Source organism: Pistacia vera, unplaced genomic scaffold (genome assembly GCF_008641045.1).
Source record: "Pistacia vera cultivar Batoury unplaced genomic scaffold, PisVer_v2 Contig1030, whole genome shotgun sequence".
Lineage (NCBI taxonomy): Eukaryota > Viridiplantae > Streptophyta > Magnoliopsida > Sapindales > Anacardiaceae > Pistacia > Pistacia vera.
The window spans coordinates 67123-84921 of record NW_022195062.1 but is presented as its reverse complement, the minus strand read 5'-3'; the positions used below and the strand labels follow the sequence as shown (position 1 = coordinate 84921).

Sequence of the window (17799 nt, the reverse complement as noted above, 5' to 3'; positions counted from 1 at the left end):
AGATAAAATTTTGACACCAAAACTTGTACAACCTGCAGAAGTTTGTGCAATATTGTATTTTGGTTATTTGGGCTAACTCACTATAAAAACATAGAAGAAAAGGTCATTTTTTTTTTTAATTATTGAACATTTTTTATGCATGAATGAACACTTAGTAAAATAGTATATTTTTACATTCATCGATAGATATTTTTATTGATATAAGGTATCGGTTAATCGATAAAAATATACATTCATCGATAGAAATGAAACTTGTATTCTTTTGTTTACATTTATTAAAAAATGTCGTCTAAATAATAACATATGAACCATCTCTAGGTGATTGGATGGAGCGATAAAGAGACTCTTTAGTATAATCTAAAAGGTTTTAAGATCAATTTCACTCGGTTGCTAAAAAAAGTGACTACTGAAAGGTTTACTCGGTCGTTAATTTTAAGATCCTGAAAGATTGATCGAGATACGTGTAAACTAATCTAGATACCCACGATCACCAAAAAAAATAATAATAATAATAACACCTGGTATTTGTGCGCGTAAACAATATAACGTGGTTTGTATTTGTGTATGTTTAATGTAAGGAATTTAATATTCTTAAAATAATATACTTTATTAGATATAAAAATATTATTTTCTTAATTATAATTTTAAAAATTAAAATGAAATGAAAATGAATACGACGTCGTATATAACACCAGTCTAAACCTCTTTTACAACCCGTAGACTCCTCCAACCGCAAGCTCCAAGCCACCAACTGGTTCACCAGAGAGAAATGGGGAAAAGAGAAAGAGAGAAAGACCGACTCATTCGAACTCTTAATGAGCACCTTAACAACATCCATGACACCTTACAGGTTCTCTCTTTTTCCTTTTTTTTTTCCATCTATAATTATAAAGTTTTATTTTTTCATTGTTTATGTCTAAAATATTGAAGTGATTTTATTTTTTTTCATAGAGTTTGGATCAAACAGTAGCTTCGTCGCTAGAAAAAGTGAGCTGGAACGATGTTTTGAAGATGGGTGAACAAGTCTCCAAGCAAGCCACTAATGGTACACTCACTCTTCTTCTGTTTTTTTTTTTTTTTTTCTTCAATTTTTTACTTTTACAGTATGCAATTTTCAGAATCTTTAAGTGTTCTGTTTTGGATACCCAGTTCAATATATGTTATGTTTAATGGATTTTCTGGTGTAATTATTGAGTTTTTACTATGCAAGTTTCATTTTTGAATCATACCCAGGTCCCTCTTTCCCCTTTTGGGACTAAAGAAAATAGAAAATTTTTACTTTGGCTTGGTCATGGATCTTGTTGTGCTTGAAAAAACTGGATTAATGGATGAGAAGCCTTAGGTGAGACAGATGTTATCTGTAGCTGGTCGATTGAAATTATGTTGTATATGCATTTTCTTTAAGCTATTCGATGATCGTGATTAGTATTTTTTTGGAAAAACTTGATATTCGATCATCGTGGTTGGTTTATAATTGTGATTGGGGTGTTTATCTAGTTTCTTGGTTTTTGTGTGGCTTGATATTAAGGGTTGAAGTGATTGATTTAGTCTGTTATTAATTGGCGCAGTGGGTATGCTTTGGACTGGGGAGACACCAGAAGCTAAAGCAGTCGACGAGAACATGGCGGCTTACTTTAATACCCTGCAGGGTTTCCTTTTGCATACCTATGGAAGTACAGTTGGTGCTGGACCTACTCTTTCTTCTGCAATCCATGCGTCTGTGAAGCAAGTTGTTGATTCAAGTTTTAAGTTGATGAAGGAATCTGTTAATTTATATGGTAAACTTCCGTCTTATCTCCCCTCTCTGTCACTCTTACACGAACTCTTGAACATTCCTGTACATACAGCCACAAGCACATGCTAGTTTAAGTGACATTTTTTTTTTTTTTTTTTTTAACAGTATACTGGTTTCTCCATAATCATGTGTATTGATACTTATATTTGTCTATAGCTTCAATGCATATCTTATTAACTTTTGCGACTGTATGGTGGATTGTTTGATAAGAAGAGCCACATAAAAGCTGCTCAGCTCATGGTAATTGCAGCAGATATCTGAGCTTATTATTCTGACTGATAGACAAAGAGACATTTGCTGTTAATCCAACAATCCCATTAGTTAAAAATCAGTGGAAAAGTGAAATCTTAATTTGAAAACATGGAAAGTACTGCATTTCTAAGTATGATTTAACATGCAAATATATATAAAGAGGTTCACTTTCCTCCCTGACCAGAACCTCACGGTTTGTGTGACTTTGTAACCTTGAAAACCAAAAAAAAAAAAAAAAAAAACCATTTCATGCTATCAGTTCAGCATTGCCAAAGCAGGGTTTTGGGAGATGTGATACAGATATGTATCTACCTTCTGCATTTTTGCATGTAATGCCTAGTCTATTCTCATGTTTTCTCTCTTTTGTTTGTAATCATCCATGATGTATTTAAGAGAAAATTGGTTTTCCAATCCCGGCAATGTATTGATTCCTCTGAATAGAAACAAGAAGTAACAATCATTAACCTAAATCATTGCATGGATTAAGTAGTAAGATCTTAGGTTTGTGAATGAATCACATAGATTCTCACCACATGTTTTTCAGGCAAGATCACCGTGTTTAGAAATTTAGGCTAGCTTTGCATAGATTATTCTAATGTGATTTTATTTCACAATCATCTGAGGAAATTATTTTATTTTTTTTTTTGTTATTTTCTCTGTCAAACGAACATAATTTGACTTCATATATGACTAACGCTGGCAGGATCTCGCAATAAAGATCAAGCACATGCAATGCCTCAGTTTGTTGGTGCAGTTTGGGAAGCTTGCACTGCTCTTAAGAAGACTCCTGCCACAAATATCACAGCAATTGGACGAGCTATGACACAGGTTGCTGTTTCCATGAAGGACGTTCTTCGTGAGATGAAGGAGCTTAAGCCTGGTCCCTCTGATCCAAGTGAAGCTTCTGATGATGCTTCATCTAACGCAGACACTGGAGCTCAAGATGATGAAAATTTCAGTTTGGGTGATTTAGGCAATGACTTGTCACCTGAGGAGATGAAAGTAGCTCAACTGGCAATTGGTATTGTGTCTGAGACACTTGTTGTCATCAAGGAACTAATCCGCACGATCACAGGTTTGCTTAAGCTGGAGAATCCAGATGATAATGGTAAATTTGTGGACTCTTTGGAAAAAATATTGAAATTATGTCAAGGACTAGGACTACAGATTGATGAACTTGGAGCCTGTCTTTACCCCCCACAAGAGGTTTCAGCTATGAAGACAGTGATGGAGAAAATATCGAGCATTACTGATGAACTTCAGACAGAAGTAGAAAGTTTTAAGAGCTCCTCCGAAGCTTTCATTCAGGTGTGCAATGGTTTGAGGAATTCATTGAAACAAATGGACTCTGAACTAGATTGCTCAAGTACAACTGATTTAGAAGTTAAAATGCAGAATGTTTCTGTAAGCAATTAGAGAGAGTGGGTGAGAAACAAATCATGGTTTGTATTTGTGATTACCCGTTGCGAGTTTCGACTATAATGTGTTGCTGAATTTAACACTGAAAATCTAGAATGGTTTTGTTACTTGTCAATGGACATTTTTCTATCATATTAGATGCAAAAAGTCAATCATGTTCAATAATGCTACAAATCAAATACAAGATTGACATTCATGATATTTTCCTTTCCTAAAATGTAGTGTGGCTTTTATATTACACCCTTCTGGTAATATAGAGGCATCGTGCATCTCTAAATGTGCATGCCACCAAGTGTGCCTGCCACCGATAACAATCACATAAATTCATACAGTTGATTTTCTCATCGTCCTATAAGCTTAACCATCCATGCACCACCCAAATAAAGACCCAGAAGGGGCGTTGCCAGAAGCATCTGAGTTAGAGGATCAGTTGATGGTGTAAGTATAGCAGCTGCGACAACTGCACCGACAACAACATATCGCCAAATGGACAGCATTTGGTCTCCAGTGACTAGCCCAACTTGTCCCAACAGAAGTTGTATGACTGGAACCTGTAGAATCACATCATCCGTTAAAATGGGTTCCTATTGACAGTCTAAAGTTGGGAAAGAAGTTTGGATCCACAATGTGAAAACAAAGTATGGATGAAATAAATGCATCTTCAACTTCCATAGGGACCTAATTTTTATACAATTATCAAGAGTTGATTATCACTATATTGTCCCTTATGGACAGAAGGATAAGCTTGCGAGGAGAACCTTTACCTGGAAAGACAATCCTGTGCTGAACATGAGCACAAGTACGAACTCGAAGTATTGATCAATTGACCACAAAGATTCCACAACCCCTTCAGCATAAGTAACAAAGAAGTTTAAGGCTGCTGGAGTCAGAACCCAGTAAGAGAAGGCAATACCAGTGTAGAAAAGTACTGAGGAACCTAAAACAATTGGCCCCAAGAACCTTCTCTCTGCTCTCGTTAGACCTGGAAGAACAAAGGCTATTATCTCATAGAGAATAATGGGGCTTCCCAAAAGGAGGCCACAATATCCTGCTACCTGCAGCATACAATCAAAGAAGATATACTGTTATTAACAAACAATTGACATCAAATAGTTTAAGCTCTGGATGCACCCTATGATGTATTTCCAGGTATTACAAACTCCTTAGATATAAAGTAATGGAAAATGATCAGTTATCAAAATATTTGACCCATATGTCAATGCACTTTTATTGACAATGCAACTAAATATGCCACACAACCGGTGGTTTAGTACATGGATTCAAATTTCCGAAATACCAAATGTTATATGTGTAACCAGAAATTGATATCATTTCCATGCAATCTGTTTCGTATTAAATTCCACAGACACCAACTTAGTGCAGTATGGTTGAACAAAAAGTTAAAATAAATTGAAAAGGCATCAAGACAGAAAAATTGACACTTTATTTAACTGATAATTTAAGAAAAAAAATATAGACTACAACATTTAAAGCATCCATTCATTTATTAACCACAGAGGCAGACCAACATCCCACCCAAGCCAATGAAATTGGTTATCAGATGCCACATAAAGAAATATGGAAAAATAGTGGATGGAGATTCAGTATTCATACATATATTACTAGGTACCTTTATGCTACGTAGGTGTATGTATATGTATAACATCACAACTAAAGTGTATGATATAAATTATTTGGAGAGAAGAAATATTTCATTCACACTAACCTTTAAAGTTGTAAAGAAAAACTCGCCAGGAGCTAGTTGCAGAAATCGTACACCCTGTGATTTAACAGGAGCTTCAAGAAACACGATCAGTTCTTTTGAAAACGCAAAGCATCCCAATATAGCAGCTCCAACGGCCAAAACTGACACGAATATTCTCTGACGCAGCTCTTCTAGGTGATCAAATATAGTCATTTCTTTATCATCTGGAAGGAGCTCTTTATCAGGATATAGAAAATCGTAAAGTGAACTTTCCTTGCCACCCTTGTTTAGATTTGCTAACGTCTCATCTCTTGTGATATCAGACACATCTAAATTGTCAATCATAAAAGTGATGTCAGAACCTCAGCTACATCCCATAGCTATCTACTTCCTCAACTCAGGATAATGAAAACCATATAAGAAAATTCACCTATATGCCAGAATAGTTAAACTAGAAGTTCCAACTTTTTTCTAAGCATCCAAATACTAACAAAGCACTCATAATTGAGAGAAAATCTCCTGTTCCATTTCATTTGCTGACATTTGCTTATTTATTTGTCAAGAACCTCCTCTCGTAAAATTTTATACAGATAATACATTAAGAACGCTCATTTGGGCATATGCGAGCATAATTAATACAAATGCTTGTGAAGAATTATTAGTTCACGTATTTTTATTAGTTTTAAATATTCTTATTGAAAGCTCATAAATAGGATTATAGCTAGTAAATGGAGATAAATATTCCAAAATTAAGAAACATTTTTCAATGTGCAACCAAACAAGGACTAGAAATTAAACAGCTTTAGTGTTTACCTTGCAGCATTTCTTAGAAGTTTGACATATAAATTAGTTTTGAAGAGACACTTCACAGATACTTTTTAAAAAGCATTTTCAAATTAAAGAACAGCTTAAAAAAATGCATTTGTAAAAGTAGTTCTACTCAAAAGCGCTTTTCACAAACTACATATATAACCATATTCTCCTTCTTATTGATGTAACTATAACTCTGTCTTTAACATGAATCATTAAGCTATTAAACAATAAATTTAACATTTAAACATTTAATATTCAATTTTTTTATACAAAAAATTATTTAAAATCGTACCAGGTCTATCTTCAACAGCTGAGCCAACTCCTCCAGCGCCGCTATTACTTGTACCTGACTCCGGCTGTTTCTCTATCACATCATCACCGTCAAACGCCGCGAAACAAACGAGTCTACCGAAACTCCTCCTGCACCGCGAAGCACCGAATCTCAGCCTCGAACTACAACCGTTGACTTTCACACAACTCCGCACGGTTCTGATTGGCTCGTTCCGTCGGGAAGTGCAGCCGTAGCTCAGCCGCAAGTGTGCCACGAGTGCTGTGCTCGTGCTTCCCATTTTTTTTTTAGTTTTTTTTAAAAAAAAAAATTTTATATTTATTTGCTTATATTTTCAAACTAACAAGTCTGAAACGGCGTATCGGGGAACGGTTGGCTCCTATCGCACATTTCATGATTTGGACTGCGATATTTCGACCCCGGCGTAGTTTAGCAGGATATTGTGCGGGATTTCTATTGGGTGCCGCTGGCACACGTGGAAGTGGGTGCCTGAGGTTTTGGTGCTATTTTTTTTCCCCTCAAATTTTGGAAAACCGACTCTGACACCCCCAAACAGAGATTCTGTCCATCAATGAGGTGAAATTGAGTCGAGTATTTGGTAAATTGAACTTGACTCGAGTGCTACATTATCAAATTCGAGTTCAAGTTCAAGCCTAATCGAGCTTGAGAAATCAAGTTCAAACTCTAACTCGATACTTGAAATTGGAATTTGAGTTCATATAATCGAGTTTTTTTTTTTTTTTTCAGTTTTAATCGAGTTCGAGTTTGAACTATTACTTTATAACTTTTAAATTATATGTGACCCCTATTACTTTAAAAACCATCAACTTAATCATCGAGCTTGGAAATACTCGCGAACATTTCGAGTCAAGTTCTACTGTGATCGAACTCAACTCGAATAACTATTCAACTCGATTAATGCCAAGCCAAATTCGAACCAACATCGAGTTGAGCTCAAGCCGCTCGGTTCGATTTTCACCCCTAGTTGTAAGAGGTAAAAAAGATATTTTGAAAAAACAGTTAACAATTTTAATCCACATTCAAGAATTATAACAATATCAAAACAATCTTTCAATCATTCGTTAGACAAATATCTCAATTATTTGGAAAAAAAAATGCCTGTAATTTACTTAAAATATCTTTTTTCACTTAAACCATTACATTTAACTGGAAAAATAAAATCATTTAGGAATGACAACATTAATTTCACAAAATTGAGGGAAAATGTTTTTCATTAATTTTGAGAAGATATATATGTAATCTAAATTTTATTGAGTAAATATACAGATCACATTCTAGACTCGTCCTACGAAAGTCTTTTTTTTTTTTTGTTTTGTTTTGGTAGCATTTGTTATTCTCCTGTGGTGAATATTCAGATAATATACTAAAAAAAAAAAAAAAAAGAAGTATTTTTAGCCTTCCATCAAATTGATCAATATCCTCCACTTTTAATTTTTTTTTCTTACAATTTTAACCTTATGAAAATATTAGGGATGTATTTTCGTACATAAACTCTAATCCTAAAATTTCTAAATCGCTGATTTTTTTTTCAATTTCAAATATTTTAATGACAATATGTATTAAAGTTCAGAGAAAGTACACAATGAGATAAAATCTGATTATGAAAAAGAAAAGTGGAAAAAAATTGTATAAAGAAAAAGTAAACAAAAACCCTAATTAATTTAAAATAGAAAAAATAGGGGGTCAATAAAAAACCTAATTAAATTTGAAATGAGAAAAATGCGGCAACCAAAAAAGCATAATTATTTTTACATTAAAGGGGTTTTTTAAATATATATAAGTGTATTTAGTAATGGGCTAAAATCACTTTAAAAAAAGAAAGCCCAGTAAATAAAGTCAGCTCAACCCGCCCTACTCTTCACTTGTTTCCGCCATTCTCTCTCTCTAGTCTCAACTCTCAACCTCATCGTCTCTTCGCCGGCACACAAACTCACAGATTCAAAATGGGAAGGAAAAATCCAGCATCACAGAAAGCGTTGAATCTCCTCCGTAACAGGCTCTGTAACCCTAATTTCATTTTCAACCTCTCTCCGACTTTCCGACAGCAATTACAGGTCCGATTCTATTCCGTTTCTCAACTTTCCGTTTGGTCCCGAGAAAATTCCAGGAAAGTAAATCAATGTGCATTTTAAGAATCTAATATAATTTGCAGCAAGTTGAAGTTTTTGTTTCGAGTTCGGTTACGAGGCTTGCAACAACTCGATTTTGCTGCTTGGCCCTCGCGGTTCTGGAAAAATCGCGGTAAATATTTTATTTTTATTTATTTTATGGCTATTTGATTTGTGATTATTTATTGTCTTTGTTGTGTTTTTAGGTGTTGGAGCTTGTTCTTAATGATTTATTGCTAGAATATCCTGATACATTATCTGTGTATGGTATAGTTTTTTTTTTTTTTTTTTTTTTTTTTTTCATGTTAATTATTTTGTGTTTTAAGTGATACATTCGATACTATCTTATTCTCTAATGATGTTGATGTTTCAGATTATGTTGAATGGGCTTTTGCACAGTGATGACAATTGTGCAATCAAGGTCAGATATGTAAATGGGTCATTAATTTGGTGATGATGATAAAGCTTTGATATATTTCACTTCCATGAAGTTTTTTTAAAGGCAATGCATTGGCATGATTCAAGAATTTGTTATAAGCAATGTAAAAATCCATGTAGAAAGTGAAGCTGAGTTTTATGTGAAACTATACCAGGTTTATCTGATGTCTTAATCAGTGTATTGTGGTTATACCAGAGATCTTGGGTTCAAATTCCACTCACCTAAGATTACAGTGACAGGGATTTATGGACCATAAAACAAGTTTGAGCAATGATTGCCAAAGAATGAATATTGTTAATGGGAAAGTTATTGATTTGATTGCAGCATCACATTAGCACAATAAGACACTTATTGCCTTACATTTTGGTACATGTATGCAAAGACAAATGTATATGCCTTTTTTTTACTACTTATTTTATTGACAAGATCATTTTTGCTTCAATAAACAATTTGCTACGTGTGGGTTTTTGTAGAGAAAAAGTTTCAGGTCATATTTCAGAGAGAAATGTCTGTCTCTTTTTGAGATTTTTTTTTTTTTTTTTTAAAATCTAATACTTGATTTCTCATGGTTGTTGATACTTTCAGGAAATTGCTAGACAGTTATGTATGGAGCATAACCTTATGTTCTCTAAAATGGTAACACACATAATAATTTTGAGGTCACTATGGTGCATCTGTAACTAATAATCGAGCTTTCTTGATGTTCTGAAATGATATTTTGTAGGCATCATTTGATGATAACTCTCAGTTCATGATAGCCATGTTACGGTGAGTGCACTAAATTTCCTTGATGTACTCATTTTAGCCTCTTGTCAAATGCTTTTAGCATTCTAATGAACTTTGTATTTTGTGGCTATCAGGGAGTGTGGATTAGCTCATAAAACCATTATATTTGTACTAAATGAGTTTGACCTCTTTGCTCAGGTATAAATCTGTAGTTTTGTGCCCATATACTGAAGCTTGTGGTCTGACATTACAAATTCTCTAGTTTTTGCTTGAAAGTTGTTTGTTAATGAAAAATTGATGTGAATCATGAAAATGCTTCCATTCATAGTTTCAAAGTGCATAGTATCAGTTTGGAGTTTTGGAATCTTGGATTATGACATTACCTATTTCCAAAATATTGTTCTTTGCAGGGGAAACAACGGTTACTTTATAGCCTGCTAGATGCAATGCAATCAGTAACATCTCAAGCTGTTGTTATTGGTGTGAGTTGCCGACTGGTATGGTCATTTAAAGTTTCTTTTTCTATTTTCTTGTTTTCATTGTTTTTATACCAAACTAAATGCTCTCTTATTATCTTCAAGTTCTTTGTAATTTGAGACAAAGCCATGCTCTAGTGGTTATTCTCAAACTCTGCTCTGAGACTGGTTAGCAATAACATATTTAGAAATCAATATCCATAAATCTGTTTGCATTGAATTTCACAGACTCATATACGGAATAGTTACCTGTGAAGAGTTCTTAAAATCAGGCTGTATACTGTGCAGGATGCTGACCAACTTTTGGAAAAAAGAGTAAGATCTCGTTTCTCACATAGGAAGCTGTTGTTTTTGCCTCCATCTAAGGAAGAATTGCAGAGGTAGTTTTTTGATTGTCTGACTTGGCCACTGTGCTTCTGCTCAAGACGGGAAAGTTCTAGCTGTTATGATTTTTGTTTGTTTTCCTTTCTATGCAGATTATTGGAGCACATTTTATCTTTGCCAATGGACTCAAGTCTCCCTCGTGACTATGCTGTTGAATTCAATGGAAAGATTAAAGTATCCCCCCTTAAAGGATGGCAGTATAATACAGCTGTTTGAAAGGCATATTTTACATTCATCTATGTATATGAAAACATATAGACCCAAAATAACAAAATCATATGCATATATTTCAAAATTCTGGCTTGCCTCAATCATATATTTTGTAGAAAATTGTGCTTAGTCTGCATATTATCAGAGACCTGTTTGATTGATTAGCTTCCTGAGTATAAAACAAAGGTAAAGGCAAGTAGCATGTTTTGCACAATTCTGAGGTTCATCATATTTTTTTTAAATCATGTAGTTAATATCTTTTTTACAATTACAAAGCTGCTAATTGGACTTGTGGAATTTCTTTCATTTTTAACATAAGAAAATTCCCTTAAACCACCATATTTTCATTACTTTCAACCTGGTGAAAATTTGAATAACAGTATTACCTGGTAAGGTAAGTTCCTTGTTCATCAAATAGTTAAGACATCATATCCTCCTTTTCTTCTTGGTGAATTGGTTGTGTCAAAAGTCCTTTACATTTTACAGAACATTTTAGCAGATGAGAGATTCAAAGAAATCATTAATACTTATTTGAACTCCGATTCCACAGTCAATCATTTATTGAGGTTTCTGTAAGTTTCTCTCCTTGCATCTATAAGTATGTTGTATGAATGTATGGAAGTAAGATTTTCATGTTTGATCTCCTGCTGAACTTATCACTTGCACTAGATTTCAAGCTGTTTCTTACATGGATTTGGAATCCGGCTTCCTATCCCTTGAGAATTTCAAAACTGCACTGCCAAATTTTCAGAGACAGCCAAAGCTCGAATCTACAAAAGGTACTCTCGCGGTGTTATCTGTGTGAATTTTGTATCCTTGATGTCAAACTCAAGCTCTGAAAAATGGACAGACTAACTTTGCTTCTGGTATCATGTAGTGCTTCAGCAAAATATATCGATTGAAGTTCTAAAATATGACTTCTTGTTCAAGCAGATTGTTCAATACTCGAACTCTACATTCTGGTATGCATGAAGAGGCTGGAAGTTAAAGAGCAAAACTCCTACAACTTTAATTCTGTTATGAAAGGTAAAGTTCAGATATCTAACTTGATAGTTTTCTATTACCTTTATCAAATTGACTAGTAATTATATGTTTGTCATCTTTTGCAGAGTACAAAAGCATACACGATTCATTCAAGACATCTGATTATTATGCACGAAGTGTATGCTTGCGGGTGTGTATTTTTTAAGGCTGTGTCCCACCAGTTTATCTTCAAGCATGTTTTGACAGTTCCTTGCTCTCTAACTTCTGCAGGCATTTGAACATCTTCTACAACGAGAATTAATTTGTTTCACAGACAACAGAGGATACAGTCACTTGGTTGAGTTTCGTCCAGTGAAGCTTCTAATATCTTATGTTGAACTACACCATGGACTGAAATCATATCGTTCCTGTCCTGTAAGTTATCTCATAATGTGTTTCGAACTTATTCTAGAATTTTGGAGCTTGCCAGAATACTATTTTATTCTTGTATCAATGAAATGGCGATCAATCCATGAATTTGATTGCTTTTGCAGGCTATTCTTCTTAAGTTAATGGAGCATTAGAAATCGACATGGCTGAGGAGCTACATATTAGCAAATTAGCTGCTTCCTATGTATGCTTGGGTAACTGTGGATTCGATCTTCGATGTTTGTGTTCAGAAACAATTCTAACCATTTTTTTTTTTTAGCAGAAAAACAAAAATTCATTTACAGCAGCAGCTTGTGTTGCTGCTAACCAAGAAGATTGCTCTCTTTACAAAGGATGTCCACCTTAAAAATTTTGTTAATTTGTTTTCTGTTGTAGATTAATATTTTTATTTCCAAATTGACAAAATCACAATATTACATGGCCTTTTGGCATACATTTTTTCTTTCCACGGTAGGATAGATGTGCTCACTTTAGTTTCTATCAAATCCTATGATCTTTAGGAAACAGAAAACAATGGTTTTTGATCATGTAAGTATTTATGAGGAGACTCAAACTTGACCTTGTTGGAGCAAACTATTGGTCTAACTGGATTAACCCCTGGTCGATAACAGATAATTGAGGGGATAAATTCATCTTTTTTATATATTTATAAATAACATTCCTTCTCTCGCAAGCATTTCTTATGAAATCCACCCTTCAAACTTTCTAACTTTAAAAATCGTAATTGTAATGACTTGACATAACCTGTTGAAATTTAGTATCTAACTTTTAAGTTGGATTAAAAATTATTACTAAAGAGAAGTTAAAAGATGTTATTTTTAAAACCGACCCAAAATACTAACCTATCAGATGATATTATTTACCGTCTCCTAAACTCAATATCTAACTCATGTTCATCTGAGGTGGGATTTCAGTTATTGACTATCATCCTTTCAGAAAAATATGCCAGACTGATTGACATCTTATGACATGCTTTTCCCACGATTATTTTATGATAACATATTCATTCTCCTTCCCTTTCTTTGCTTCTATTGTTGTTTGACCAATCAGGGCCAACAACATGATCATTTCAAGCATTCATTTTACCAATTATGGAACTGTCAATTATATCATTTGCAATTGTCATGCATGAGGAAACCTCCTCTTGGATGTGTATTTAGGTTCCTTCCTGAAAAATACTTGCGGCAAAGCTGCCATGGAGTGGTACAATGTTGTGGGCTTTGCTACATGTTGTATGTGATTCTTCCACCAAGCTTGGAGTATTGCGAGGTTATAGGCCGATTCAGAACCAACTCGACTCCACCGATTGTTCGACCCAACATAAGCTCGTTGAGTTATAGCTCGACTTAGCACAAGCTAGTCGTGACCAATCCTTACAGTTGTTCAACCAATTAACAGATAACTTTAGATCCCGGATCTCAGAAAGGATTAGATTGACAACAATCTTTGCACGATCACAGCGCCCAATCGCGAGAATATCGGAGTTACATTTCAAACTTTATTGTAATCCCTTTATTTTTGCTCTTTCCTTTGTACAAAACTTGTTTGTAAACCCCTTCCAACGAGGAGAAAGGGGTTAGCAAATTATTCTAGGACTCTCATTGTAAGCTCTCACAGCAAATACAAAAACAGTGAACGTAGGCTCAAGAGTTCAACTCGCTGAACCACTTTAGAAATCTTTTTGCCATTTACTTTACTACATTTATTATTTACTCATTGCTGGTTACCCGTAATCACGCACACATCAATTCTGGTCCCGACAAGGTTGATCGGATCACTCTAGTTGGTGTAATTCTTACATCAACATTTTGGCACTAGAATGAGGGCTTCCGCCAAAATCTCAGAATTTTTGGCAAGCAATCCCAATGATCCCGATCACTCCAGGCTCACAATGGTGCATACAAGATCGAAAACCACCACCAGAAACCACGACAATGTGGAAACCACCCACTAGGAGGTGCAAAAAGATGCCGCTAGGTGTCGACCACCAGTTCTGCCAACTCAACAAGCTGTGAATAACCTGGGAGTAAGGACGTCAAATCCCAAAAAAGGCCAACTGGTGGAACTGATTAAAACAATGGTTGCACATGCGGTGCAATAGAACGTAACTGAGCTGATAAATCAACAACCAACTGCACAAAACCTTGACCAACCACGCTTCATCAATATTACCTTAATAGGTAAGAATTCAGCCGACGACCAGTCTGGTTCATCGGCACTAAGGGGTGACCGACACCCATGATGTCATATAGTACACTCCGCTCACGAGAGTGAGTCCTGCAGGCAAACTAACCCCCGAAGGCAACCAAGAAAACAACTAATGAGGGAAAGTGAAGGAAATCGTCACCCACGAGACGCTCAACTTGCCTGGCGGAATCCCCAATGCCAGCGTGCCGGTTTTAACCCACGCTTAAGGTAAGCTCAGACCTCACAAGCTCACAAGGTGAGTCATGTTCACCAATATGACAATGACCGATGTTTCAGTTATAATCGACGTTGCAAGCAACACACTAACGAGCATGATAGCACCTACCAACCTAGCCATCATAACTCAACCTCGCACATCAATGCACATAATAGAGGGGGCTCACAAGTAACAGATTTGCGAACTCACTTACTCAAGGTAAGGCTTAACAGAGCCAGAGAGGGAACTACAACGAAGACTTGGATCGAGTGCAAAAAATACTCGACAATCTAAGAGCCCACCTGAACCATGCGACGGAAGAGATAGTGAGCTCTTCCTTTACAGAGGAAGTTCGCTAGGCCCCGCTTCCCCAAGGATTCAAGGTGCCAGAAAGTAAGTTCAACAAGAAAGGAGATCTCAAAGATCACCTCAACACTTTCAATGATTTGATGGAGCTGCATCAGGTATGTGACTTAGCGAAGTGTCATTGCTTCACAGTCACATTGGTATGGGACATCAAGAGGTGGTACAAAAGACTCAAGGAAAACACCATTGGTTCTTGGCATTAGGCCGCAAACGAAGCTGTGGAAAGAGCTCCAAAGTGAAGATCATATGAGTCTGGCAAAGTTTTACCAGATGGCTGCAAAACATCAGTGAGCAGAAAGCTTGCTGGCAACCTTAGCCAAAAGCTCGACGCACAAAACCCCAGACAGGTGACAAGATCGCCCATTAGACAAGCGGAAGGGCCAAGACTGCAATGACAGGCCTAGTTAGTAAATATGGGGTATGACCAAAAAAGGTACGGGTATGATAGTATAAATGGTGAAAAATACGTTTGTAAAATTTCGATCATAAAATTCAGATATGAAAAAAATACGGTGCAGGTTTAATACGACACATTGTCAATAATACGTTTTGAAAAATACGGCAATATCAATCCTAGTTTTAGCACTTTTCATGGGCCATTTGGTTAAAATCTATATAGCATTTCAAATATATGAGTACGACAAAAAAAGGGCACAGGAATTTTACGGGTATGATATAGAAAATGGTGAAAAATATGTTTGTAAAAATTCACCAAAAATTTGGATACGGGAATAATTTGCGAATAATACGGCTGAGACATATAATTCGCGAATAATACAGTTGGGTTGATAAAATAAGACAGTTCGCGAATAATGCGCGAATTATATGGTTGGGCATATCAATCATGAATAATACATGAATTTACTAACTAGGATGACAGTGACCAGAACGGGTCCTAAAAGAGACAGAGAACAGATAACCGCGAAGACAGGCAGCCTTTCCCGCGATATGCAGAATACACCCCCCTCACGCAAGACATAGCTCATATATATGAAGTCTCCTTTGAGGCTAAGAGATTGTCCGTTCCAGAAAGAATGAAGGGGGCTTTAGGCAAAAGAGATTGGCAGAAATACTGTCGATACCACCAAGACATCGGGCACAATACCAACTAGTGTCAGGCTTTAAAGGATGTCATTGAAAATCTTATCAAAAAGGGCCACCTAAAACAATTTGTTAAGGAGGCACCAACTCGCGAAAGTACTGGCGAGCAAAATAACCAGATCCAACAAGCCTCGACCAACGCCAGCAATGAAGTCCTGGTGGGCATGATCTATGGGGATCTTGACATCGCCAGGAGCTCAAGGCGCTCTCGCGAGCAATATGCTCGAGAGGCCAGAACAAACTCAGTCCCCCAAGTGATGAGTAGTGAACAAAAGCTGCCTAAGCGACCAAGACAAGAAAGCGAGGTGATAGGATTCATAGTGGAAAAGTGTGAAGAATCCCCTCGCCACCATCATGATGCCATTGTAATCACAGCTAGGATCGACCACGCTAGAGTACTAAGGGTGATGGTTGATAATGACAGTGCAACGAACATTATCTTCTTGAGAGCTTTCCGAGAAATGAGGTTCACAGAGAGAGACTTAAGGGCGTGCCCATCACCACTTTATGGATTCACTAGGAACAGCCTAGTCCCCGAGGGAACAATCGACCTACCCATGACTCTATGGGCAAAATCAGGACAGTGATGGCAGAATTTTTAGTGGTAGATTGCCCAACCACTTACAATGTCATCCTTGGAAGACCGATCCTGGATGATTTGAGCATAGTCACTTCAGTGTGCTACCAAGCAATGAGGTTTCCAACTCCCGAGGTGGTCGCAACGATAAGAAGCTAGATAAAAGAATCTCAGGAATGTTGCAACCGAGCCATTAATGCTACACTAAAATGGCCGCTCCCAAGAACCATGGTCATTATAGAGTCCGAGCCACACCTCGGACCTCTCAAGGATACCATAAATCCTCGCATCCACAGGAAAAAGCCCACTGCAAGGCCAATAGAAGAGCTGGGAGAAATATCTATTAGCAAGGAAGACCCAACTCGCGTATTAAAGATCGGTAGCAGTCTGAGCAAAGAAATGGCCGATGGTCTAGTAAGGTTTCTGAAGAAAAATCTCGACGTGTTCACATGGGTGCACGCGAATATGGTGGGGATCAATCCTGAGATAATGTGCCACAAACTGAACATCGACCCAACAACTCGACCAATAAGACAAAATAGAAGATCTATGGATGCAGAGCGCTCTAAAGCATTTAGAGACAAAGTTGAGAAACTTCTGAACATTAACTTCATCAGAGAAGTGAAATACCCAGACTGACTCGCCAACCCATTCCTGGTGAAGTAGTTTTTATGGCAAGTGGCAAACTTACGTCGGCTTCACAGATTTAAATAAAGCATGTCACAAAGATAGCTTTTCGCTGCCCCGGATTGACCCAATAGTAGATGTGACAGCCGAGAACGCACTACTCAACTTCATGGATGCATACTCAGGATACAACCAAATCATGATGTATCAGCCTGATGAAGAACACACCTCCTATATTACTGACCGTGGTATTTATTGTTGCAGAATTATGGCGTTTGGCCTAAAGAATGTTGGGGCCACCTACCAACGCTTGGTGAACAAAATGTTCGCATACCAAATTGGCAAAACAATGAAAGTATACATCAATGACATGCTCATCAAATCAAAGATCACTGAAAGCCACATTGAGCACTTGGGGGAAATGTTTGACATTCTCAGAAAATATAGAATGAAACTCAACCCTCTGAAGTGTGTTTTCGAAGTAAGCTCGGGAAAGTTCCTAGGGTTCCTGGTAAATCAACGAGGTGTTAAAACCAACATAGAAAAGATTCAAACTCTCCTAGACATGAAAAGCCCGACTAGCGTAAGGCAAGTATAGAGCTTGACAGGGCGTGTGGTCGTACTCAACAGGTTTGTTTCCCGAACAACGAACAGGTACTTACCATTCTTTGAGA

At 36.5% G+C, this 17799-nt stretch overlaps 3 protein-coding genes across 3 annotated transcripts; 2 read left to right on the top strand and 1 right to left on the bottom strand.

Moving 5' to 3' along the window:
• The first annotated feature begins 736 nt into the window (after nt 1-736).
• On the top strand, nt 737-3514 carry LOC116124004. Its single transcript, XM_031409722.1, has 4 exons — nt 737-850; nt 952-1045; nt 1569-1778; nt 2751-3514. The coding sequence occupies exons 1-4, from the start codon at nt 770-772 to the stop codon at nt 3461-3463; spliced, it is 1098 nt and encodes a 365-aa protein (XP_031265582.1). The 5' UTR covers nt 737-769; the 3' UTR covers nt 3464-3514.
• A 60-nt stretch (nt 3515-3574) lies between these two features.
• LOC116123993 (sec-independent protein translocase protein TATC, chloroplastic) lies at nt 3575-6567 on the bottom strand. Its single transcript, XM_031409714.1, has 4 exons — nt 6277-6567; nt 5193-5500; nt 4231-4521; nt 3575-4017 (listed from the first exon to the last, which is right to left on the bottom strand). Exons 1-4 carry the CDS (start codon nt 6551-6553, stop codon nt 3808-3810), a joined length of 1086 nt encoding a protein of 361 aa, XP_031265574.1. The 5' UTR covers nt 6554-6567; the 3' UTR covers nt 3575-3807.
• A 1613-nt stretch (nt 6568-8180) lies between these two features.
• LOC116124054 (origin of replication complex subunit 4) lies at nt 8181-12234 on the top strand. The gene is given in 18 exon segments (XM_031409769.1): nt 8181-8330; nt 8332-8348; nt 8447-8476; nt 8478-8535; nt 8609-8664; nt 8775-8823; nt 9427-9477; nt 9566-9609; nt 9702-9765; nt 9978-10064; nt 10332-10423; nt 10520-10601; nt 11124-11209; nt 11307-11416; nt 11571-11663; nt 11747-11811; nt 11892-12035; nt 12155-12234. Coding segments are annotated over 18 exon segments (1251 nt in total). The 5' UTR covers nt 8181-8237; the 3' UTR covers nt 12185-12234.
• The last annotated feature ends 5565 nt before the right edge of the window (nt 12235-17799 follow it).